Genomic DNA, 24,937 nt, shown 5'->3' with positions numbered 1-24,937 from the left:
GTTATGGAGCAGCTAACAAATACAGTTGTTTATTGTTATTGTTTTTGTGATTATTATTATTACTAGGATAAGAACATAAAAACGCCCTGCTGGAGCAGGCCGAAGGAGGCCCATCTAGTCCAGCATCCTGTTTCTTACAGTGGCCCACCAGATGCCTCTGAGAAGCCCACTGGCAAGAGGTGAGGGCATGCTCCCTATCTTTCTGTTTTTCCCCTGCAACTGGTATTGAGAGGCTTCTTGCCTCTGAGGCTGGAGGTGGCCCACAGCCACCAGTCTAGTAGCCATTGATAGACCTCTCCTCCAGGAATTTATTCAACCCCTTCTTAAAGCCATCCAGGCTGGTGGCCATCACCACATCACATGGCAGAGAATTCCATAGATCAGTTATGCACTATGTGAAAAAGTACTCCCTCCCGTCGGTCTGAAATTTCTTGGCAATTAGTTCTAAGGGATTAACCTTGGTTCTGGTGTTTGTTTGTTTAGTACATTTGTATACCGCCCCATACAAAAGGTCCTTGGGCATTTAACAATATAAAACATCCAACATCCAGTGGAGGGAGGCAAAGAAAAAGGAATATATGGTAAAGTAAAGTGTGCCATTGAGTCGGTGTTGACTCCTGGCGTCCACAGAGCCCTGTGATTGTCTTTGGTAGAATACAGGAGGGGTCTGCCATTGCCTTCTCCCACGCAGGATGAGATGATGCCTTTCAGCACCTTCCTGTATCACTGCTGCCCGATAGAGGTGTTTCCCATAGTCTTGGAATCATGCCAGCGGGGATTCCAACCGGCAACCTCTGGCTTACTAATCAAGTCATTTCCCCACTGCACCATAAGGTGGCTTTTTATTAACAAATTCAGGGCATTACATAAGACATGGATGATACATGGGCAGGTAGTGTTGTGTGAGAGAGAGAACAATTTCTATCCACTATCTCCACACCATGCATGATTTGATAGCCCTCTATCATGTCTCCCCGCATTAGTCTTTTTTCTAAACTAAATAGCCCCAGGTGTTATAGCCTTGCCTCATAAGGAAGGTGCTCTAGGCCCCTGGTCATCTTGGTTGCCCTCTTCTGCTCCCTTTCCAGTTCTACAATGTCCTTTTTAAGATGTGGTGACCAGAATTGTACGCAGTACTCCGAGTCCAAGTGTGGCCACACCATAGTTTTGTATGAGGGCATTATGATATTAGCAGTTTTATTTTCAATCCCCTTCCTAATGATCCCTAGCATGGAATTGGCCTTTTCCACAGCTGCCCCACGTTGAGTTGACACTTTCAACGAACTGTCCACCACAACCCCAAGATCCCTCTTCCTCTTAATTACCCCAAGACCATTAGTTTTACACACACAGAGAAGTAGTTCAGCAGCATCCTGTAGCCTTTGCCAATTTTAGAAAACCCTAAAGTTATAATTCCTTTCCATAAACAAACTTGGATAGGAGTTCTTATAAATACATTTTTAAAAGATCTCATATTTAAGAGACATTCTCGCCTTCATTCAGCATTCTCAAGGGGTGGGGGTGGGAACAGAGTGCTACCTTATGTAAAAATACGCAGATTTGGTTGAGATTATCTATTCATTGTCAAAGTACCAGGCTGAAGGGCCATAGAAGTGGCTAGCCGCCCTAATATGCAATCATTATTTATTGTTACTGGGTCAGGGTTCTAGACCTCATCGGCTCCTCCATGCACAGGTCTTATCCCCCTTTGAAGGCATGGAAGCCAGGGCTGTCCCCAGATCATGGCCCAATCTCACCTTCTGCCCATGCCTGTCCATTTCATGCCATCTCCTTCCCTGCTCTATTTCAGCTTCCAATTCCAGCCTGAGGGAGCTGAGATGGACTATATACTGTCTCCAGGTTTGTTTATTTAACACGTTTGGATTCGAAATGGGTTGAAATTCAAACCCATGACTTGTTCCTAAGATCCTACCAAGGGCTTGGCCTTGAGGGCCTTTTGGTGCCTCCCCCCACCCATCTGTGCCATAAGCTGTGGATCTAACAAGGTGGTCTCTAGCAGAAGACTGGACCCTGCTATTATCTTTTGAGACACAAGCCAGGTGGGATTATCCATTCGTCCATGTGTGGCAAAGTGAGACTCTGTCTCAAAGCTGCAATTCCGAGACCCCTGCCTTACAAAGGATGCATGCTAGCTCTGATCTTGGCTCCTTGAAAAGAATTAATTAAAACAGACACACACACACACACTCACTCACTCACTCACTCACACACACCTCTCCTTTGCTTGCAGCCGCTGGATCTGTAAAAACGGATCCCTCTGCTGCAGAGCGATGGAGAGAACACACCCCATCTTGACTCCCTTTGTGTGTGTCTGTGTGAAAGAATCCAGCCTTTTTATTACATTAATCATCAACAGATAATGCAGCCCCAGGGCGGAACAGAGCTTCTCCTCCTTGGAGAGGAGAGGAGAACTGGTCTTGTGGTAGCCCAGCATGACTTGTCCCCTTTGCTAAGCAGGGTCTGCCCTGGTTGCATATGAATGGGAGACTAGAAGTGTGAGCACTGTAAGATATTCCCCTCAGGGGGTGGTGCCCCTCTGGGAAGAGCAGAAAGTTCCCTCCCTGCTATCCAATATAGGGCTAAGAGAGATTCCTGCCTACAACCTTGGAGAAGCTGCTGCCAGTCTGTGAAGACAATACTGAGCTAGATGGACCAATGGTCTGATTCAGTATATGGAAGCTTCCTATGTTCCTATGTTCTCCTACATGGAGACCCAAAGGTCCATTTAGGAACAGAGGAGGCTGCCTTCTACTGAGCCAGACCCTTGCTCCATCTAGCTCAGTATCGTCTACATAGACTGGCAGCGCCTTCTCCAAGGTTGTAGGCAGGAATCTCTCTCAGCCCGATCTTGGAGATGCTGCCAGGGAGGGAACTTGGAACCTTCTGCATCTGAAGCAGATGCTCTAGGGAATGTACTAAAATGAACGACAGGGAATACCCATGGAAAAGCACTAGTACCTTCCAAATGGCCATGGAAGGCACAGAATTTCTGAATGGCCATTTGGAAATTCCATGCATTCCTATGGCCCTCTGGATGGAGGAACACAGGAAGCTGATTTATATCGAGTCAAGCCCTTAATGCACCTAGCCTCAATATTGTTTACACTGACTGCCAGCAGCTTCTCCAAGGTCGCAGGCAAGAGTCTCTCTCAGCCCTAGCTGGAGTTGCTGCCAGGGAGGGAACACGGAACCTTCTGCATGCCAGCAGGCAGGGGCTCTTCCCAGAGCAGCCCCAACCCCTAAGGGGAACATCTTACAGTGTTCTCATGTGGCCTCCCATTCATATGCAAACCAGGGCAGACCCTGTTTAGCAATTCATCCTTGCTGCCACAAAACCAGCTCTCCTCCATGGCCAAGCATGAGCCATTCCATGCATCATGCAGCGGGGCACCTGGGTTTGCCATTGCGTGTATACTTGCAGACTGGCAGCCAATTGCAAGACTATATCTCGCTTTCCAGCAAAAAGATTGCCTAAGCAGTTGACACAGCAGAAGGAATGAGAGGATGAGCTCCCTCCCCCAGTCATGGTTTGAGGCATGTACCTGCATGATCCATGTTTTTGTTGCATTCCCAGCCTTCAAGTTTAGGTGTATATTTAAAATCACATAATGTGATTTTAAATATACATAAGCCATAATAATCACACGTTACGTTCAACCCTCATACAATCTAGTCCGGGCTCACTGTCAGCTAAGTGACCTGTCCAGGTCCCCATGTGCCATAAACGGAGAGCTTGCGATGCTGTGAGGTTCCTGAGCATGTCAAGAGTGAGATCTCCTAGCCTGGAGACTCAAACCCAAACGAGGGGGCTCTTAGGAGCCGGCAGGAAAGCACTACAAGCAACACTGTGCACACATTATATTCAACGCGCATACAGTCTGCATAGAGTGTGTGCACAGACAGATTTGTATGTGCATAGTTATTCACACGTTATGTATAATCACAGAATGTCAGAAGGGACCTTAGCGATCATCTAGTCCAACCCTCTGCTCAGTGCAGGAAATGGCTACCACATCCCTGGCAGATGCATGTCCAGCCTCAGTTTCAAAACCCCCAGCAAAGGAGAGCCCACCACAGGCCAAGGCAGATGGTCCCACTGCTCCTTTTGGTTAAGAACTTTTCCCTAATGTCCAGCCTAAACCTGATAGCAGTAATACTTCTGCTTCCTTGCAATTTCAATCCATCAGTTCTAGACCTGTCCTCTGGGGCCATGATATATCTGTTCAGTGCATGTACAGTCGTCCCTGTCTCAGCCCGGCATTTGAGGAGGCACGTGTCCAAGTTCACGTTTCAAATGAACATAAATGGACAGTCTTCACACAAACACTTGCACTTGATGCACATACAGCGTAATGTGGGAATAGGGCTACAGTGCTCTGCATTTTTAAAAAAAATCAAAAGCGGCATTGGAAGGAGCTGAGCAGGAGCTGAGCAGCAACAGGAGGGAGGTGCTGCTTGACCCGGGCCTCTCCGGCGGTTTATCCACTAATAATGGCGTCACACGATTCTCTTCCTTGTGGGAATGACTCTTTGCAGAGTAAGCAATGAAGGCCTCTCACATCTAGTCTGGCATTTGTTTGCACAGCTAAATAATACGATGTGGGAAGTGGTCCTGAATGCCATCCTGGAATGAGTGACCCAAGAGAAGGGCGCTGGGATTGCCTACGTTGCATAGCTTGGCTTGCTGGCTTGAGCCAGCTAAAACTACCTGCTCCGCAGAAGCAGTTGCGGGGTGGGGAAGTATGGTAAATTGCAAGTTGGAAAGGCCCAGGTTCAAGTCCTGCATATGGACTTGCAAAAAAGAGACACACTTTGCACGTAAAAGGTCCCGTGCCTAGTCCCCATCATCTCAAGCAGCAAGGCTGGGGAAGAGAGCCAGGGACCGCCATAGCAGACCTAGGCAAGATGAACCACTGTCTGATCAGGTATTAGCGAATTTCTTATATGCTCAAGCCACCACGATCTCTCAGGATCAGATCAGTTTCCCATCTGCAAACTGGGAATAACAGCAGCCTGCTTGAGAGGGGTGTTGTGAAGCTGAATATAAGAAAGACTTTTGCAGGCATTTGCAAACTGGAGGAGGAGGAGAAAGAGGAGGAGGAGGTGGAGGCGTCTTTTCTGCAGTGTATCTGCTTTCTGTCCGCAGCTCACACTGCTTTGGATAGGGCACTGATCAGTTACTGGAGGTTTTTCGCCATGTTTTGCTTTTAAAAAACAAATGCAGGCAACTTGATGGAGGAGTCAGTGGCTACTAGCCATGACAACTAAACGGAACTTCCGGTTTCAGTGACAGTCTACCTCTAAGCAGCAGACGCAGCAGCAGTTGATCAGCTCCATGCCCTCCCAGACTTCCCAGTCGCAGCTGCTTGGCCTTTGCTGGAAACGCACTGCAGGCCTGCAGTGGCCTTTGGCAGTTCTAGTGCCCTTAACCCCATTTCCCGAAGCTACGCTCAACACTCGGCTTTCGTAATCCCCCTCGCTATGCCGGCAAGCTCCCTTACCTGCTGCTATGGCATGACTCATGCAAAAGCTGTGCTTGCCTTCTCTCCAAAAAGGGCATTGGGCCAAGCCAACATTTGGCCCAGGTCCGTTGGACTAGCATGTGGCCCCTGGGCCAAATGTGTCCCCATGCCGCTCTTCAAGGCGCGCGCCGCTGAGATTAAAAGCAGTAATAGACGCTCTGAGGGGGAGGGGGGCGTGCACACGGTGTTATTATTATCCCCGGCATTAATGCTGTAATGCTGGCAGATTAGGAGCACAATAGCTTTGAAAAGCGGTGGGGATTTGGCATTGTGAGTTGCTGCGCTATCAGGAAAGAGGGAGGGAGCAGGCAGGCGATTAACAGATGTCAGAAAAGAATGATTTCATGTTCCGAAATGAATAACAGCACATCAAAGCAACATGCCCACTGGGCAGAGAGGGGCCTGGAGAGGAGGGTGGTGGTGGTGCAGAAAGCAGCACAACCACAACCAGCCTGCTCCACTTTCTGGAAGCTTCCAAGGTGACCTTCATGTTTCTGTCACCGTATTTACCTGAATACAAGATGACTGACGAGGCCCTTAAAAAACAGGTTTAATACAGGTTATACCTTGACCCCCCAAAAGGAAGAGGATCCTGCATTTAAGATGACCTCCGCTTGGATTCAGGTAAATGTAGTACCTTGGTCTCTGGGAGCAAAGATGGACTGCAAGCAAGGTCAGACTTTAGCAGACTTCCAATGGGAACAAGTGCCATAGCCGTGGGGCAGCCCCGAGGAGCGCTTAGGAACATAGGAAACCGCCATATACTGAGTCAGACTCTTGGTCCATCTAGCTCAGTATTGTCTTCACAGACTGGCAGCAGCTTCTCCAAGGTTGCAGGCAGGAATTTCTCTCAGCCCTATCTTGGAGATGCTGCCAGGGAGGGAACCTGGAACCTTCTGCTCTTCCCAGAGCGGCTCCATCCCCGGAGGGGAAGATCTTGCAGTGCTCACACATCAAGTTTCCCATTCAGATGCAACCAGGGCAGACTCTGCTTAGCTATGGGGACAAGTCATGCTTGCTACCACCAGACCTGCTCTCCTTTCCTCACTTTTGGGACTCAACTTTCCCTGACCAAGGAGGGCACGGAGATCAACGCTGAAAATGAACTCTCTGCTAATCTTGGAGAATGTGTGAAGGATTTGTTGGCTGTACAAGGCCTATGCTATCCAGGGATTCAGGGGTCGAATCCAACCCCTTGAGCTGTGCCTAGGCTCCATTCAGTCGCTGGAGCAAAGCCTCTGCAGGCAGTCAATCAAGGGCAAACTGAACACCCAGAGGAGGGGGAGGGGGGCTGAGAACACATACCTGGCATCCATACTGTCAGCGTCCTGTTTACAGAGGGCCCTTTGCATGTACCAGTAGTGGCTTCTCCTAGTGAGCAGGGGAGGCACCACACCAGGTAGCTCAGGGTACTCCTCTCTCTTCTGTGCTGCCTGCCGGCTGGCCATCCATCAGGTAGAGCTGTGCAGTTAACGGCACAGCTCTACCTGATGGATGGCCAGCATAGCTCTACCTGATGAATGGCAGGCAGCACGCTTGGGAGGGCTGGGAGAGGGGGGAGCAACCCAAGCTGCCTCCTTTGGTGCCCCCTGCATGCTCATGCACGCACGCACATACACGCATGCTTGGAACATCTGTATCATGCACAGCAGAGCGATGCATACTGGGGCAGACGCACATAAGGCCCTCGTGCCAACAGGACCCTGAAGAGTCATCGTTCAGATGCAAAACCAGCAGCCATGATCCGGATCCACATTCCCCACACTAGTTCATGTGTAGGTCTGCACAGGGCTGAAGGCTCTGAGCCTTTGAAATCTGAGCCTAATCAGATTTCTGAGTAATCAGTATTCTGAGCCTAACAGGCAGGACCAAGAGGTGAACTTTTCTTGGGCGGGGGCACCTGCTGAACTGCTAGACGTCTTCCTGATGCTCGAGGTAACAATTTGTTTATTCAGGTGGCTTCTGGCGGCCAAAGCTGGGCTTGGGCAGGGAGGGGTTTATTCAGTATTGGGGGGAATGCCGTTTCCCCCATCTTGTTTCCCACCATGAGCACTTGGGATTGATCAAGCAAGTCAGCCCAGGAGACAGCATTCCAGAGGAGAGGAGAGATGTGCTTGGAACTCAATTCGGCGTCTGAATCGCCGCCCAGTCCCTTTACAACCGAGGGCTTACACAGCCCCTTTAACACGGGGGAGCGCTGGCCCGTACCTGCTCCTCTCCCGCTTCTGTCATCACGGTGCTCCCCCTCAGCTGTGGCCGTGCCCCGGCGGGGAATCTCCCAGCTGCCCCTGCGTGACACTGGCATGCACACAGCCTCCGCGCATGCACAGCAGCCATTTGCATGGATGGCGAATCGTGTTTTGAGCACATCCCTAGAGTAGAGTCCAGGGTACGTCCTGAAGTCAAATGATCCGGAGAAGTCAATGGATAAAGCCTGAAACTGGCTTCTTAAAATCCGCATTGTCTGTGAAGCCTTTGCCACAATCCTCTAATTCCCACAGTCAACTGTAACTAGACCGAAGTGTGCACAAGTAAAATAAACACAAATTCTCCCCTCGTTTACTCTGAGCTCTATTCCCTTCCCCTTCCTCTGTTGTCTTGTTGTGTTGATAGCCAGTTTGTAAGCCCCTTGGGGCAGGGACCTCGCCTGTCATTCCTTGTAAAGCACCATATTCATTGATAGTGCCTCATAAATAATAAAAATAACCTGCTTTGCATTATGTTTGAGCTCCTAGTGAATTCTTATCAACCCAAGCCAGTGAGACAGGCAGAGGGCTGGATCTGGTAGATCTGGGTTCAAATGCTTACTCAGGAATGAGTGAGTGGGTGCGTGAGTGTCTGGTCACCTGTAAAGTGGGTATAAAAGTGGCCCATCTCCCCCAAGTTTCTGCAAAGATAAATGAGGGGTTTTATTCAGGCGGGGGCGGTGTTGCCAGGCCAGAGTCCTGAGGACAGAGCCGGGGTCCTCAACCTTGCGTCCCCAGATATTGATGGACTACAACTCCCATCATCCCTAGCCAACATGGGCAGTTGGGAGTGATGTAGTTCTAGTCCATCAACATCTGGGCACCCAGGGTTGAGAACCCCTTAGACGGAGAGCCATCCATCTTACTGGCTGTACAAAGAGATCACTGGTCCCTTGAGAGATCTTTGCCGATGCTTCCTTCTGGGAGTGCTGAGAAAAGGGACTCAACCAGCAGAGTGCCTATGTCTCTAGTAGCACTCAGTGGTTTTTTCATGGATGAGCTGGCCCAGTAATGAATTTCCACACTTGACAGTGTCAGAGCCGGACAGCCTGAGTAGTACATTTCCAAGCGCAGGAGAAAACTGGCAGGAGAGAGAGGTGGAGGGAAGGGCAGAGGCAAACGTCCGTGAATAACGGAGGCCAGCAATGGAGACGGTAACTGCGCAGCCTGGGGAGCTTTCTCCTGCTCACCTGGCCGCTCTAGCATGGCCCCCATTCACTTCTGATGGGCTTCTGGCAGATAACTGCAAGCCTTGTCTCAATCGCTTCCGTGCAGTAGTTGTCAAAGCATCCCAAATTCTTCCAGGGGCCACATTTTAGCAAGAGAAAGAGTGCCCTGTTACAGACTGAGCTGGGGTCTCTGCCAAGACAGAGATCCAGGAGGGACACAGACCTCCTCAAGACAGCTTCATGGAGCTCAGCACCTTGGATCCCAGCAGTTATTAAGCTGTTTCTAGCCCAATCAATGGCCCAGCTGCTTTTTGGAGCTCAACTGGGCCCGTACTCGAAATTTACCCCTGCAGAGGTTGTCCAAAACAAATTTCTAAGAGCAGTTCTTCAAATGCCAGGAAGAGAGCTGTTCTTGTGGTAGCAAGCAGGACTTGTCCCCTTAGCTAAGCAGGGTCTGCACTGGTTGCATATGAAGATGCATATGACTTGATGTGTGAGCACTGTCAGAGATTCCCCTCAGGGGATGGAGCCGCTCTGGGAAGAGCAGAAGGTTCCAAGTTCCCTCCCTGGCAGCATCTCCAAGATAGGGCTGGGAGAGACTCCTGCCTGCAATCTTGGAGAAGCCGCTGCCAGTCTGTATAGACAATACTGAGCGAGATGGACCAATGGTCTGACTCAGTATATGGCAGCGTCCTATGTTCCTATGTATCCTGCAGAGGTTGGATACAGCCTTAATGTGGAGCCTTAAGGCTGGAAGCAGCCTTAAGGCTGGAGGCAGGGGTGAATAGGGTGGAGACCAGAGTGTGGTTGGCGGTCCTTAAGTACTGGCTAAAGCTAAAATTTCAATCAAGTGGATTGGATCCCCTAGTTTTGGAGACCCACTCTCAGTGGTTATCCAAGTTAATGGGGAAACTTCAGACAGCCGGACTCCCTTCTGAATCTTTAATTGTTGTGGGATTCGATCAAGCCAATAGGATCCTAGAACAATGTATGCTAGATATTGAATCACAAGAAGAGAGAAGTAACGCCCTAACTGTATTAAGAACTGGTGGGTCACCTCAATTTTAGCTCCAGCAAGTTATTTTTATAATCTGACATGTCCAATCCATCAGAGTGCCTTCACCTTAGATCGTTATGTTGGATTAGATGAAATTGAACATTTGGCTCATATTCTACTTCATTATAAATTTTATGGCACTCCATGTGGCAAATTGATTTTACCCCTTTTAAAGAACGTACAGGGAAGACCAACGGATTTTTATGTAACCTATCTTCTTGCAGATAAGACTGTATTTTTAACCTCTTGTGTTGCTAAATTTTGTCCCATTGTCCCAAGAGTCGTCAAGTAATGGCAAAGGCTCCACCTATCAGTTAGGTAAGGATGTGTCTCTGATGTGGGTAAACTTCTTCTACCTAAATGTAACTGTGATATCTGACAGAGTACCAACTACATTGAACGTTAACTTTGCACTACAATGCTGAAATCTAGTCAATCAAATACCATAATAAAGATGTTCTGTTCTGTTCTGTTCAGCACTTTGGATAGCTCCCCAGGAGCAAGCAAGAGAGCTGGCTGCAGCAGGCATGAGATGGATGTTGCACCAGCAGATATCTAGAGCGAACTGCTGGTTTTTATAGCTGCTGCCTAGGAATCGTAGATTGGCCGCGCCCCCTCCCTGAAGAAGGCCCTGTCATTTCAAGCAGCTTTATCTGATTTTCTGGCCTGGTTCACAGATCATTTGAATCTAGGTTTAACATGGGTTGCCAACATTAGTGTTACTGTGTAAAACCCATAGAAAGGGGGTTTATGGCCTTAAATGAATCTGAGATTCCTGACTTGATGTGGGTTCACACAATCATGCTCATGTCAGTAACCCACACTAAACCTAGATTTGAACTACTGTGTGAACCAGGCCTCTAAGTGCTAGCTCCAGTGGTGCTGGGGGACCTCTACCTGGGCTGTCAGGTCCTCGAGGGACTTCTCTGAGTCAGAGGATGAAGGCAAGGTCGTGTCCTCAGGTTCTGGTGGACGAGACCCCTGGTTCTCCTTCTGTTGGGTCGCCCATGGTCTGAATCACAGGGCCTTCCTATCCTGTCACATCCCCTGAATTGTCCATTTCAGCCCCCATGTGTGGGGTGGGGGGGGGTCCCTATATTCAGGGTCATGACAAAAGGCCAGTTCACACAATCATCTAGGTAAGGACTGGTCTCACACTCATGGCAGACTGGAATTTTCAAAATGAGGCTTTCAGCAATGAGTGGCATTCACAGCATTACTCATGCATTTGCCAACGAATTGGCTTGCAAAACACCGCAGCAGCAGCAGCAGCAGCAGCAGCAGAGTCCTAAGGGCTAATTAGCCTCAAAAGGACCCAAGCAATAGAGTTTCATTTGCAAAAGAGTTTCATTTTGATCTAGCAAGTTGAACTCTTGGATTGGAACAATCCCTGTAGAGCTGCTGGATCAAAGCTGAGCAATTTACAAGGCTTTGGCAGCTTTGTGAATCACTTGAACTTTGCCCAATCTGAGCTGCTCCATAGGTCAGATCTAAGGTCTCGAAATCGGATCTTGCAGGAGATGCCAAACTCAGAATATAAAAGAGGAGAATAAAGGCTGTTCAGTATGGTTCAGCTTACAACATGGTCCTAGGAAGTATCTTATTTAGGGCCAGGTCAAATGTCATAGAATTCTTTCAGCGCAAAATGGGGGGTGGGGGCTGTGGGGTGGGGGCAAGTGACCCACAGCTCACCTCTTTTGCTCATGGGTCGCTAGAGGGCCAGTGTTCTCTGTAATAGGGATTCCCAGAGGTTGATGAGGCCATTGAAGCTGGGGATTATGGGAGCTGTAGTCCACAACATCTGGGAACCCGTTACAGGGAATACTACCGAGGGCATCATTGCCACGGCTAAAAAATTTGCCGCATGCTTCTCCCCCCACTACTTCACACACCCCAAGAACTGAAATGCAGCTCCTCAAACACACAATGCAGCCAGCAAAAAGTGTGCTGAGGTTGGGGGAGAGATTTTGGCTCAGCCCTAAATTTGTAATATGACTTGAGGAATGCAAATATTAAAATATATGACTCAGTACAGCTTTCATCGTGGGAGAAGCGAAGGGGTGTTCAACCAATGAAAGAGTGTGAGCAGATTAATCATCGGACTTTTCATATGCATATGGCCAGAACTTCAATAGAGGGACTTTTCTGAAACACGGAAGGATGGAGGAGATAATGGCTTACAATTTAATAAACAAAAGCCCCCATTCATTGTTGGAAGGAAAGGGCCGCGTTCACATTTCCCCTTTCAATTTCTGCCACAGAAACACACCAGAACCAAAATAACCTCTAGAAACAAACATGCCTTTAACTCGCAGCCGCTTGGAAGAAAACTGCCCCCAGTCACTGGGAATTTTAGTGGATGAACTTGCCAGTTCAGCCTCAGCGAGTCAGCTGTAGTGAACAGCGGGGAGAGGGAGCCGGAAGCTCAAGGTGAGGGTAAGTCAAGGATGGAGGGGCTGCCGGGCAGAGCACCTGTCCCAAGCTCAGGCTCTGAGAGCTTCTAGCTCAGGGATCTCAGCTGCCTTCTGTGGGGTCAGACCACGGATCCTTTCCACTCCCGACAGCCCACTCGGACTTGCAGCAGCTCCCCAGAAAGACCCCTCTTTGCGGTCAGGCAGAGTAGACCACCCTGAGCCAGAAGGCTTAACGGTCTGACTCAGGACACGGCAGCTTCATCCGTCCGGTCCTCGTGGTTTGGATTCCTCCAAGCACGGGCGTCCTCCACACCGAGACCTGCCTCTGGAAACGTCAGCCTTGCAGCAATGAGTGCAAAAAGAGAAGCCCCTGGTATGCTCGGCTGTGCCGATGTAGCCGGAAGAGGGAAGGCACTGCGCAGAGGCGGCTCCCCCATGAGGCCAAGTGAGGTGAGAGCCTCAGGCGGCAAGAACGTCACGGGGTGGCGAGGGCAGGCACCACTGAAGAGGGAGGGAGGAGGGAGCCAGCGAGGGAGACCAGCCAGCGAGGCCCCGTGCCTGCGACCGACTGCGGCATGCACGGTGCTGCTGGCCAGAGAACAAAGTGGGGCACCCCACCAAAGGGGCCAACAACAGGAAGGCGAACAGCGCTAGGCCTCCAGCCCAGGGGGTGGAGTGGTGAGCTGGGGGGCAGGGCCAGCCAGGCAAGGGTGGGGCGGTATCGATGCCAGGCTCACCTAGGGGGCAGGGCTGGACAACGGGTGGGGCAGGATGTTGGGAGTTGCCCCGAGCAGAGACAGGCAACCAATCACCTCTGGAACGGCGGCAGCAACTGCGGAGACCTCCCCTGCCGCAGCCGGCGGCCACTTACCACTTTGGGGAGCACGGAGGCAATGGCATCCTTGATGACCTCTCGGAGGCTGGCGATGTCGAGGACGGCGCCCAGGCTCAGCAGTGCATCCTGGGAGAGAAAAGAGGAAGGACATCAGAACATGAGAAGAGCTCCGCAGGAACAGGCCAACGGCCAGCCTAGCCCAGCAGAGTACCGGAGGAGCAAGAGTACCGGAGGAGCTGAGTACCGGAGGAGCAAGATATGCAGGGCAGAGCAACGAGGGAGTGGGGGGAATCCTCTTGCTTCTGGAGTTAATCCAGATGAGGTTGTCTGGCCCATGCACCCTTTGCCATCTCAGCGTGAGAGATCAAGAAGAGCAACATCAAGCACCAGAACAAAGCTACCCCCTAGCCTAGCATTCTGTTTCCAACAGTGGACAGCCAGAAGACTCCAGGAAGCCCACAAGCAGGGTGTAAATGGGATGGCCCTCGCTTTTTGCTTATCCAATATCAGATGCACCATGACTCTGACAACAGAAGCTTCGTTTAGACACTATGGCTAAGAGCCCTTGAGAAGTCTCTCCTCCATCCATTTCCCAACCATAAAATCTCAGCTAGTAGCCACCTTAAGTGGTGCAGCGGGGAAATGCTTAACTAACAAGCAAAAGGTTGCTGGTTTGAGTCCCCGCTGGTTCTATATCGGGCAGCAGCGATTTAGGAGATGCTGAAAGGCATCATCATCTCAGACTGCATGGGAGGAGGCAATGGGAAACCCCTCCTGGATTCTACCAAAGACAACCACAGGGCTCTGCGGGCGCCAGGAGTCGAAATGGACTCAATGGCACACTTTACTTTAGTGGCCATCACCCATCCTGTACCAGTGAATTTCATAAGCTAGGGGTTCTCAAACTTGGGTCCCCAGCTGTTGTTGGACTACAATTGCCATCATCCAATAGCCATTGTGGTTGGGCATGATGGGAGTTGTAGTCCAACAAGATCTGGGGACCCCCGTTTGAGAACCCCTGGCCTAAGTGAATTATGCAATGAAAACACATACTACTTTCTGTCCCAAGCCAATAAATGAGTGACCCCAAATTCTGGAATTATAGTGAAGGGAATACAAACTTTCAGAGAAATTAACAACCAATAGACACTCTGCCTGTATTAGCGTTGCCTTCCAATATTTTCAGGGTGGAAAATCTTTGCAGCCGGATTTCATCTTTTCTAAAGCTCCAATGGATTTCTCGTTCAGGCCAGAATATGAACACTGGATTCCGAAACTGAAATTGATTCCTGGATTCTGAGGAAAACGGGTTTCTTTAGCAAACTTCCCCCACACCCAGGAAGTGTACCAAGCTAGGAAACTTGGGATCTGAAACTTCTTGGCCCCCAAAGTATGTGGAAACATTTTTGTTCCCCAGAATAAATGTTCAGGACCTGAAAACATTGATTGTTTTGGACTGTGAATGAGTCTCTCAAGAATGGAAACAAAAATCCATTCCCTTCAGCCTGCCTGAGATATTTATTAGATTTCATTTTACAGTCCGAACTTCGCCTCTGCTTCCCTTGTTCCTCTTCAGCTTATAAGCAGAGCCTGCAGGAACGTAGTGGGGGGGTGGGTGCGAGGGTAGGGGGACGGCGGCTCAATTACGTTCTATTTCCTCCCTCCACTTCTTGTCTTTCGCCTGCTCTGGCTTTTCAGCCCCAGCATAGCTGATGAATGCTCCTACAGAGCATGTGGCCTTCTGGGAGTTTGACCAATAACCGTTTAAAAGGCCTGCAAATCCATACTGCTTGCGGGGCTTATTAGCACCTGGCTGTGATGAGCAGGGGCAGAGAGCTGAGTTCACAGAGGCCCAGGGAGAGCTGTGTAGAAATGAGACGGAGTGGATGATGCAAGAATGCAATTGCCTCCTGTCCGGACCATGGGATGGGGGTGGTGGGTGGGTGGTTTCCTTTTTGCTGGAAATGTGCACCTGTGCACCCGTGCTCAGAAGCCAGTTTCACTGAAATCAGGAGGCCTTTCTCTCCCGCCGTCAGCATCCATGGGACTGCAGCAGGCATGCACACTGGACGAACCCAATCTTCTGCATGATTACGCAGGAGTAGCACCAGTGCAGTTCCTGTTCTGAGGCATTCTCAGACTACCAGGCACATCCTAATCGTAGGCTGGTTTCCTCCAAAATATGGAGTTTGCTCACCTATTCCTTTCCTCTTGCTCACTGGCTGCTGCCCGAGGCTCTCTTCACTAGGAGTCACTATTTAGCTAGTGACTGGAGGATGCCGCAGCCTTTAGTTCCAAGAGAGTGAGCAGCAACCCTCAACATTCTTGCAGTGATACATATACCTAACTCAACAGCTTTTAGCAAAAAGCTTTTTTAATAGATTGGACAAATACATGGAGGAGAGGTCTAGCAATGTTGCTTAGCCACAACAGCTAAACAGAACTTCTATACTAAGGAGCAGTTCACCTGTGAATCTCAGCTGGGGTTGCCTATGTGTCCCTGCTTGGGTGCTTCACAATTACAAATATTTATATACCACTTTCCCACCGAAAATCCTCTATAATAAAGCCCTTGAGTGTAATCCCGTGTCCCTGCCCGTGTCTTTCTTGGCCATTCTGGGCATGCGCAGAGCGCATGCCCAGAATGTCCAAGAAAGATATGGCCGCAGGGACACAGCGGCCATGTTGGCTCCTGGAGGGAGCAGGGAAAAGGGAGAAGGGAGCAGGGAAAGATGGGGCAGGGAAAGTCACGGGGCAGGGAAAGATGGTGGTGGCAGGACCGGCCTGACCGCCGGGGGGGGGACGGCGGGAAAAGACGGCGGCAGCGGAACCTGCCTGACCAGAGAGTGGGCGGCCATGTTGGCTCCCGGACCGGGAGAAGGGAGCAGGGAAAGATGGGGCAGGGAAAGACGCGGGGCGGGGAAAGACGGCGGCAGGACCAGCCTGACCGCGGGGGGGGGGGCGGGGGAGGACCGGCGGAAAAAGGCGGCAGCAGCAGGACCGGCCTGACCAGAGAGTGGCCCGACCGGAACGAGTGCGGGGAAGGAGGACAGAAGCAGCCGACTGATGAGGAGGGCAGAGGCGGCTGAGGAACGGCTACGGGGAGGTCAGAAGCGGCAGCTGGGGGGCCGGGGGGCAGAAGCGGCTACGAGAGGACCGGGAGGGCAGAGGGGGCAGCGGAGATAAAGGAGGAAGCAACGGCCATAGAAAGAGGGGACCGGGAAGGCAGATGCGGCAGCGGCAGAACCGGCCCTGCCGCTAAAACAAAAAAAGGCACCGGGAGGAAGAGAAGGGGCCGCGGAGGCGGACGGAGCCAGACGGTGAAGACGGTGGGGGCGGACGGCACTCTTTGCGGCGGCGGCAGAGCTCTCCCCTACTAGCGCCCGTTATTTTAACCGGCTTGAAAACACTAGTAAATAATAAATAAATAAGATGCTTTCCTATACCCAAAGGGCTCACAGCCTTTTTTTTTTAAAAAAAGTGGATATTATTATTTCTTATTTACACAGTCCGACAGGTGTTATTGACTGGTCTGGTTTATTTAGACATCAAGTCCTTCCCAAGGACCTGGGATGCCTGGATTTTATTATCAATATTGTTGTTATTATTATAGTCGCCAAATATAGGCTGTTCCCAGTAAAGTTGTTTCTTGTAGTTGGCTTAGTATTATTATTATTACTAGCCGACCCCGCCCAGAGCATCTGTGTGCTCTTTGGGGCTGGCAGTTACTTCTCCCTCCTCCCCCCCTTCTGCCCCAGTCTCCATGTCCAGGCCCAGCCGCCTCTCCTCCCCACCGCCACTTCTGCCCCCCTCCCTCCCCCCCCCGGGCCTTGCCTCCATGACTGGGCTGGGCCCGCTGCTGCCTCTGGCCTCCATGGCCGCCCACCGCTGCCACAGCGACCAATCCTCCTGGGTGTGCCTCAGCCAATCAGGCGTGTCCGCCGCCCAGCCAATCAGCTGGGAGCCGGGACGCACATTCTAAAGGCACACCCAGGAGAAATAAATACATAGAAGATGCCTGACTCCGAAGGCTCTCAGTGGTTCGCAACCAAAAACACAATAAAGCAAACCATTACAAAAACAATGAGGTAAACCCATTTAAAATGTTCAAAAGGACGGGTGCTTAAGGATAAAATATGTTAAAATTGATTAACGGGTACGGGACAAATATCAGCAATGGCCACTGCAGGGATGCTGTGCTGGGGCTGAATAGGGCCAGTTGCAATACCCCTGCTTAATATAAGAGAAAAGGGATTATTAAGGAGGATAAGGAGATTGCAGAGAAGCTGGATGAGTTCTTTGTCTTCACGACGGAGGATACTGAGCATATACCCACTGAGCTTCTCTGGCTTGGAGACTGAAGAACTGGGCCAAATTGAGGTGATGAGAGAGGAGGTTGAAAAACTAAACATTAATACATCGTCCGGACCAGATAGCATCCCCCAAGATTCTGAAGGAATTCAAAGGTGAAATTGCTGATCTCCTAGCAAAAATATGTAACGTGTCCCTGCAGTCAGACTCCATACCAGAGGCCTGGAATTTCCAATCCCCTTCCTAATGATCCACCTCCAGCCTCCAAAGCAAGATGCCTCTGAGTACCAGTTGCAGGGGAACCACAGCAGGAGAGAGAGGGCATGCCTTCACCTCTTGCCTGTGGGCTTCCCAGCAGCATCTGGGGGTCACTGTGGGAAACAGGCCTAGATGGGCTTCCTTGGGCCTGATCCAGCAGAGCTGCTCTTATGTTCTTTTGTCCTTAGAATCAGCACTTTAAAAGGTGCCTCTTTACTCAATTAGCAAAGGTAAGCTTCACAGAGCTTAAGGATAAAAGATGTTTAAACTGCTTAACTGGTGTGGGACAAACTGCATTCCCGTACCTGGGATGGGCCCGCACCATAGTTCGCTGGCAAAGCACATGCCTTGCACAAATGAGGTCTCAGGTTCAATCCCTGGCAGCATCTCCAGGTAGGGTTGAGAAAAGACCCTTCTCTGCCTGAAGCCTTGGAGAAGCCACTGCCAGTCTGTGTAGACAATACTGAGCTAGATGGACCAAGGGTCTGACTCAGTCTAAGGCAGCTCCCTAGGTTCCTAGCTGCCCGCCACCCCCTTCTCCACTCAACACGTTTGTCCGCCAAAAGAGAAATTAGATTCGTGGAGATAGACAACCCACAGCTCAGTGGCGCTTGCTTCCCTGCGGAGTTGCCCACCACTGCCTCCGGCCATCTCTGCATGCCCTTGTGGGACCAGGGGAACACCTAGGTAATTTGAGCACCCGGACAGCCCAGCTGCAAGGGTCCTCCCCCCCCATGAGCCCCCCCCAGCACAACACCCCCCGAAACCTCCTCTGGGGGGCCCGTCGCCAAACCTCTGGCTTTTTTGTTTTTTTGTTTATCATTACTGCGGCCGAAGGATGGGTCTGGGAGGGAGGTGAGCAGTCCTTCTCCCCCTCTACCCCCCTCCACTGCCGCCGGCGGGGGCCAGAGCAATGCTGGGCCTGTCCGTTCGGGCCAGCGTCTTTTTCCAACTGCGAAGCGCACCTGTGCAGTTGAGAGATTGCTGCCAGCCCATGAAGTCAACAATCTCAACCGAGGTTTGGTGGGGCTGGCATGGGGGTGACATCCAGAGGCCCCCAGCCCCAGCTATTTAGAGGGCCCCCTGGACCTTAAGAACATAAGAACAGCCCTGCTGGATCAGGCTCAAGGCCCATCTAGTCCAGCATCCTGTTTCGCACAGTGGCCCACCAGATGCCGCTGGAAGCCACAGGCAGGAGTTGAGGGCGTGCCCTCTCTCCTGCCATTGCTCCCCTGCAACTGGTACTCAGAGGCACACCCTTGAGGCTGGAGGTGGCCCACAGCCCTCTGACTAGTAGCCATTGATAGACCTCTCCTCCATGAAGTCATCCAAACCCCTCTTAAGGCCATCCAGGTTGTTGGCTGTCACCACATCCTGTGGCAGAGAGTTCCACAAGTGGATCACGCGTTGTGTGAAAAAGTACTTCCGTTTGTTGGTCCTAGACCTCCTGGCAATCAATTTCATGGAGTGACCCCTGGTTCTAGTGTTGTGTGAGAGGGAAAAGAATCTCTCTCTCTCTCCACTTTCTCCACGCCATGCATGATTTTATAGACCTCTCTCATGTCTCCCCGCAGTCGTCTTTTTTCTAAACTAAAAAGCCTCAGGTGTTGTAGTCTTGCCTCGTAAGAAAGGTGCTCCAGGCCCCTGATCATCTGGGTTGCCCTCTTCTGTACCTTCTCCAGTTCAACATTGTCCTTTTTAAGATGTGGTGACCAGAATTGTACGCAGTTCTCCAAGTGTGGTCGCACCATCGTTTTGTATGAAACTATGACCTTGGAGGACCAGACTGGGTCCCCAAGGTCTGGGGGTTAAAGCGCCTCTGTGTGACTCTTCTAAATGATCCCCTGCTCACTGAGCAAAGAGGCACCTTTTAAAGTGGTGATTCTCTTATATTTAACGGGGGGGGGAGCAACTGGCTCTATCCAGCCCCAGCACAGCAGCCCTCCAACAACCAGGGGCTGTTGCTGGTGTCTATTTTGTGTTTCTTTTTCAATTGTGAGCCCTTTGGGGACTGGGAGCCATCTTATTAATTTATTGTTTTCTCCACTTTCTCCATCTTTGGGAACATTTGTCAAAAAGCAGTATATAAATGTTTGTTCTGGTTTTGTTTGATCAGCCAGACTTCCACAGGGCTGCTTGTCATGTGATGGTGCAACCAGGTAGCCAAGTTCTGAGTCTCTGCAACCCCGCAAGAAAGTCCAGAGACACTTCTTGGGCAGCTCACCGGCTTTATTTAGCCCTCCAAAATCAGGGGGTTGAACCAAACCTGGTTCTGGATCCAGAACAAGAACCAACTCTAAACCAGAAATCTCTTGGTTGCCTTGAACCTGCACTAGAATTAGTCCTCTAAACCAGGAGCTCCCCCCACCTTGGGCAGATGATGTTGGTTTACAACTCCCTGGGGATGACAACATCTGGGGACCCCCAAGGTTAGGAGCCCCTTACCCAAATAATGGAAACTAGTTCAAAATAAGTGGTTCCATTACACACACACACACACACACACACATACACACACACACACACACTCCTGTTGTATGACACGTTTCCCCCCCCCCCTGCTTTTAGTCTATATGTATTTTGTTTTTAAACATCTTTGCAAATAAAATACAGTTTTGAAATAGTGGCTGACGTGATGAGAAAGATTGCTAAAAGTCATCCCTCTGAAGTCAAAAGGAGAAGTTAGGCAATACTGGTTAGAGTAATTGTTCTCATCAAGTAGTAGACCAATATTTTTCTCCTCATTAAATGGTTATTATTCTATTCGTTTGTTAGAGTAGCAATGCAAAAAGAAAGAAAGAAAGAAAGAAAGAAAAGGTTGGATGCGATTCTTCATGAAATGTACTAAACCAATTCTAAACCAGTTACTGGACGCCTTTTTGAAGTTACCATCTGAACTGGAGTGTTAAGAAAGACGGATGAAGCTGGACCGGAATGGAATGCAAATGCTGAGTGGTTCAACTCTGTGCTCCAAATATCACCCTCCTGGCCAACTCCTTGCCTTTCTTCTGGGGCTGGGCTTTCCCAGGCTCCATACCAGAACCAGAGGGGTAGCTACAACTGAGCGGATGGGCTCAAAGAACCCTGGGCCCCCAGCTCCTGAGGGCCCCCCCAGCTCCACCTCTCCCTATTACCTTCATTATCTGAGGGGCTGCCAGGGAGAGGGGTGAACACAGGCCCCCTCTCCCCTAGCAACGCACCTGACCAGAACGGTCTGCACAGTGTCCTTCAAGCACCGCCAGGGAAAGAGCATTACACCCATTTAACACCAAGCCACTGTGAGTGACAAGCAATTCTTCTCGACGTAGGAGTCGGGGTCCTGCAACTCTTCCATCACCAAATCAGCAGGGACGCCCCCGCTCTTGTGGAGCAAACGACACACTCTGACGGCTCTCAACAGTGAGGATTCTATTGTGCATCTGGCCATTCTGGGTATTTTTCTGAGCTCCCCAACAAGGTAACAACAACTAGGTATTTTCTGAGCAGCCCAACGTAGCTTTCCTCCCCAAAGCAAAACAACAGGCCCCTTCTACAGCTCCCTGGCTTTCAAGAAAGAGATCCTGGAGCTGTGAGTCTGGGAAGTGACAGAATGGTTCACTGGATAACAACTCAGTTGGGGACCGTATGGGTACGCTCCTTGACGAAATGTGCCTTGTTTAGGAAAGCATCAGCAAGAAAGAAAGACGTTTGCTGCAAAAGCTGTTGAGGGGCAGCCAGGTGCCACAACCCCGTGGTGTTCCTCGTGTGCCTCATGTTGTTTAACCCAGCCATGCGGGTCTGCAAAAGAGAAATCAAAACACCCCTGGAAAGCCCTGATCTGGGTTCCTAAGAGGAAGCCAGGTGGGTGCCAGTCATACGGGTGCACAGGCCTTAGACTCAACCTGTTGGAGCTTGCCTAGACCTCAAATGGTCTAGGGGTCTTATAGGAACCTAGAAAGCCGCCTCATACTGAGTCAGGCCATTGGTCCATCCAGATCAGTCTTGTCTACACTGACTGGCAGCAGTTCTCCAGGGTTCCAGACAAAGGCATCTTCCCAAGCCCTACCTGGAGATGCTGCCAGGGACTGAACCTGGGACCTTCGGCCAGGGGGCCTCCCACTGAGCTAGGAAGGCTCATCTCACCAGCTTCTTTACTCCTTGTGCACCATGATGGATTGTCAGAGGAACATAAGAACACAGGAAGCTGCCATATACTGAGTCAGACCATTGCTCTATCTAGCTCAGTATTGTCTTCACAGACTGGCAGCAGCTTCTCCAAGGTTGCAGGCAGGAATCTCTCTCTTAGCCCTATCTTGGAGATGCTGCCAGGGAGGGAACTGGGAACCTTCTGCTCTTCCCAGAACGGCTCCATCCCCTGAAGGGAATATCATACTTCTAGTCTCCCATTCATATACAACCAGGGTGGACCCTGCTTAGCTAAGGGGACAAGTCATGCTTGCTACCACAAGGCCACTGGTCTACACTCTGCTGTGCCACCACTATCGGTGGCAGAAGATGGTACTGCAGCTAACAGTTCAGCAGAGATCAAGAAAGCCAAGGAGGCAGTCGGGTTCTGTCTGGGCATATAAAAGCCTGGCCCCTCAGTCTGAACCAGACAGATCAAGCCTTTCTTGGACTTCCCAGCCCTGCTCAACTACAGTGCACCTGCCCTGACACAACAACTGCAGAAGAGCCAGCGTGGTATAGTGGTCAGAGTGCTGGACTAGGACCGGGGAGACCTGAGTTCAAATCCCCATTCAGCCATGAAACTAGCTGGGTGACTCTGGGCCAGTCACGTCTCTCTCAGCCTAACCTACTTCACAGGGTTGTTGTGAAAGAGAAACTCAAGTATGTAGTACACCATTCTGGGCTCCTTGGAGGAAGAGCACGATATAAATGCTATTTAAAGAAGAGTCCTTTGGATCAAAGTAAGGCTTTATCTAACCCAGTATCTTGTTTCCAGCAGTGGACAGCCAGATGATCCTGGTGGCTACAGGCCTGGCATGAAGGTGATGGCCCTCCCTGATGGTGTGTCTCTGTGTCATCTAGTATTCTGACTTTAAGACTGCCTCTGAACTCGGAGGTTACATTGACCTATCCTATTTGTGAGACCCATTCATCCATGGAGTTGTTTAACCCCCCTTTTAAAGCCATTTAAACAAATGCTGTCACATCCTGTGGCAGTGAATTCCACATGTTAATGATGTGTTGTGTGAAGAAGAACTTTCCCCAGCCTATCTTGAAACTACTGCCCATCCATTTAATGGCAGGGGTTCTCTGATTTGGATGTCCAAAGGCCATTGTGGCTGCGGATGATGGGAGTTGTAGTTGAACAACATCGGGGGACCCAGGCCAGAGAGCTCCTGTGTGATGACAAGATTCTGAAAAGAACTGAGAAGGAGGCTGGACAAGAAGATCTCTAGGGTCCCTTCCAACTCTACAATTATGATCCCGGGGTCTCCAGTGCTCTTCCATGGGGAACTGACCATGCAAAAACCTCTCACCTGTTCTACTAATGTAACACATTTCTGTGTCACTGTTCACACAAACACACTAGGGCAGTGTACCTAACAGAAACATTAAACCGAAATACAACCAAAAATGCTCATTCCTTTCCCAGCAGCTAAATCCAATTCAGAGGATGAAAGCCACAAAGAAACACGAAAAGGCTTGGCCCCCACAGGCAGGAGGTGCGTGGGTTAGCCGATGCCTCCCAATGGCAAGTCAGGGGGTAGGTAAGTCCAGTCTGACCCACGGCACAATTTATTGGGGTTGACTCTTCTCTCGGGGAACGTGGTCCCTCGAGGCGCAGCCGTTTCTAGGAGGCAGATCATGGGGCAAGCCGCTTGTGATCTCTGAAGTCGTGGCGGCCTCTTTGAGACAGAGAGCGATAAACGTGGCGGGCGCATCCCACAGAAAGACGAAGCGCGCATACAAAGAGGGACAGATTCCAAGCACAAAGCCGAGGTCAGGGGGTTGCTCCCCCGCCTGGCAGCTGGGCAGCGCCTTCTGTCACGTCTCTACTTGCCCCGACCTTTTCCCTTGGCGTCCAGCGACGTTTGTTTGTTCCCCGGTGGTGATTGATGCTGTGCTGTGGTGCCCTCCAAAATGTCACGGCAGCGCACAGCTCGATCAGCGATGCCAGCAGATTAAAACCCTCGCTGGAAGTTGATGGGCCGTTGCTGCCAGGGACTGGGCTTGATGGAGAAGAAGCCGCTAACGGCAAGGCCAGCCCCCACGTTGCACACACACACCCCGACCCCACCGGGGATGTCCTTGGCCTCTCAGCTGCCTCTCCTGAGCTGAGCAGACCCAGCTCCGATCGGGAAGCAGCCACCCCAGCTCTTCTGGGGCCAGAAACCCCGGAGCTCCCTGCTTACTTGTAGAAGAACTAAGGAGCTGCCATATTTTGAGGCGGCTTCCACAGATGCCCTTTTCTTTGTCATCCTGTGCTGAAGGAGCTACACTGGCTGCCAATATGTTTCCAGGCAAAATACAAGGTGTTGGTTATAACCTAAAGGCCGTAAATTGTTTGGGCCCTGGGTATTTAAGAGAACGTCTTCTTCATCATGAACCCCACCGCCCACTGAGATCATCAGGAGAGGTCTGTCGGCAGTTGCCACCTACTGGTCTGGTGGCCACTCAGGGAAGGGCCTTCTCCGTTGCTGCCCCGAGGCTTTGGAATGCACTCCCTAGTGAAATAAGAGCCTCCCCATCTCTGACAGCTTTTTAAAAGTCTTTAAAGACGCATCTGTTCACCCAGCCTTTTAATTAATATTGTTTTAATGGTTTTAATGCTGTTTAAAGCAGCATCGTTTTTAAAAATATTGTTTTAAAAAATTTAAATTGTTGCAATGTTTTAAACTTTTTGTTTTTGTTTTAACTAATGTTTTACTTTTTGTTTTTATTTTGTTGTAAACCACCCAGAGATGTAAGTTCTGGGCAGTATTAAAAATATGTTAAATAAACAAATAAATAAAATCCTTTCTTGGCTCACTTTTCTCAGAGCATCCAGATGGCAAGACTGACAAAGTGCTATACTCCAGACTTCTGTGCCCTTTTCCTGTGTTCAGGCCTGATCTGTGGCAATTTCAGGGGAAATGGAGATTGGCCAGTTGGCCCAGT

The 24,937-nt window shown here is 50.4% G+C and overlaps 1 protein-coding gene across 3 annotated transcripts in view; it reads right to left on the bottom strand.

Moving 5' to 3' along the window:
* Positions 1–24,937, bottom strand: part of PDE2A (phosphodiesterase 2A) — a 434,647-nt gene that overhangs the window by 137,372 nt on the left and 272,338 nt on the right. For 2 of the 3 annotated variants that reach the window (XM_053307709.1, XM_053307711.1), the window contains one exon: positions 13,301–13,390. In XM_053307709.1, coding sequence (XP_053163684.1) covers positions 13,301–13,390 — 90 coding nt within the window. Of the gene's footprint in view, positions 1–13,300; positions 13,391–17,098; positions 17,169–24,937 lie in introns of those variants that run through there. The other variant, XM_053307710.1, reaches the window with a different exon arrangement.

The sequence above is a fragment of the Hemicordylus capensis genome, chromosome 3 (assembly GCF_027244095.1).
Source record: "Hemicordylus capensis ecotype Gifberg chromosome 3, rHemCap1.1.pri, whole genome shotgun sequence".
Lineage (NCBI taxonomy): Eukaryota > Metazoa > Chordata > Lepidosauria > Squamata > Cordylidae > Hemicordylus > Hemicordylus capensis.
The sequence above is the reverse complement of the archived record's forward strand: the minus strand, read 5'-3'. Positions and strand labels throughout refer to the sequence as shown.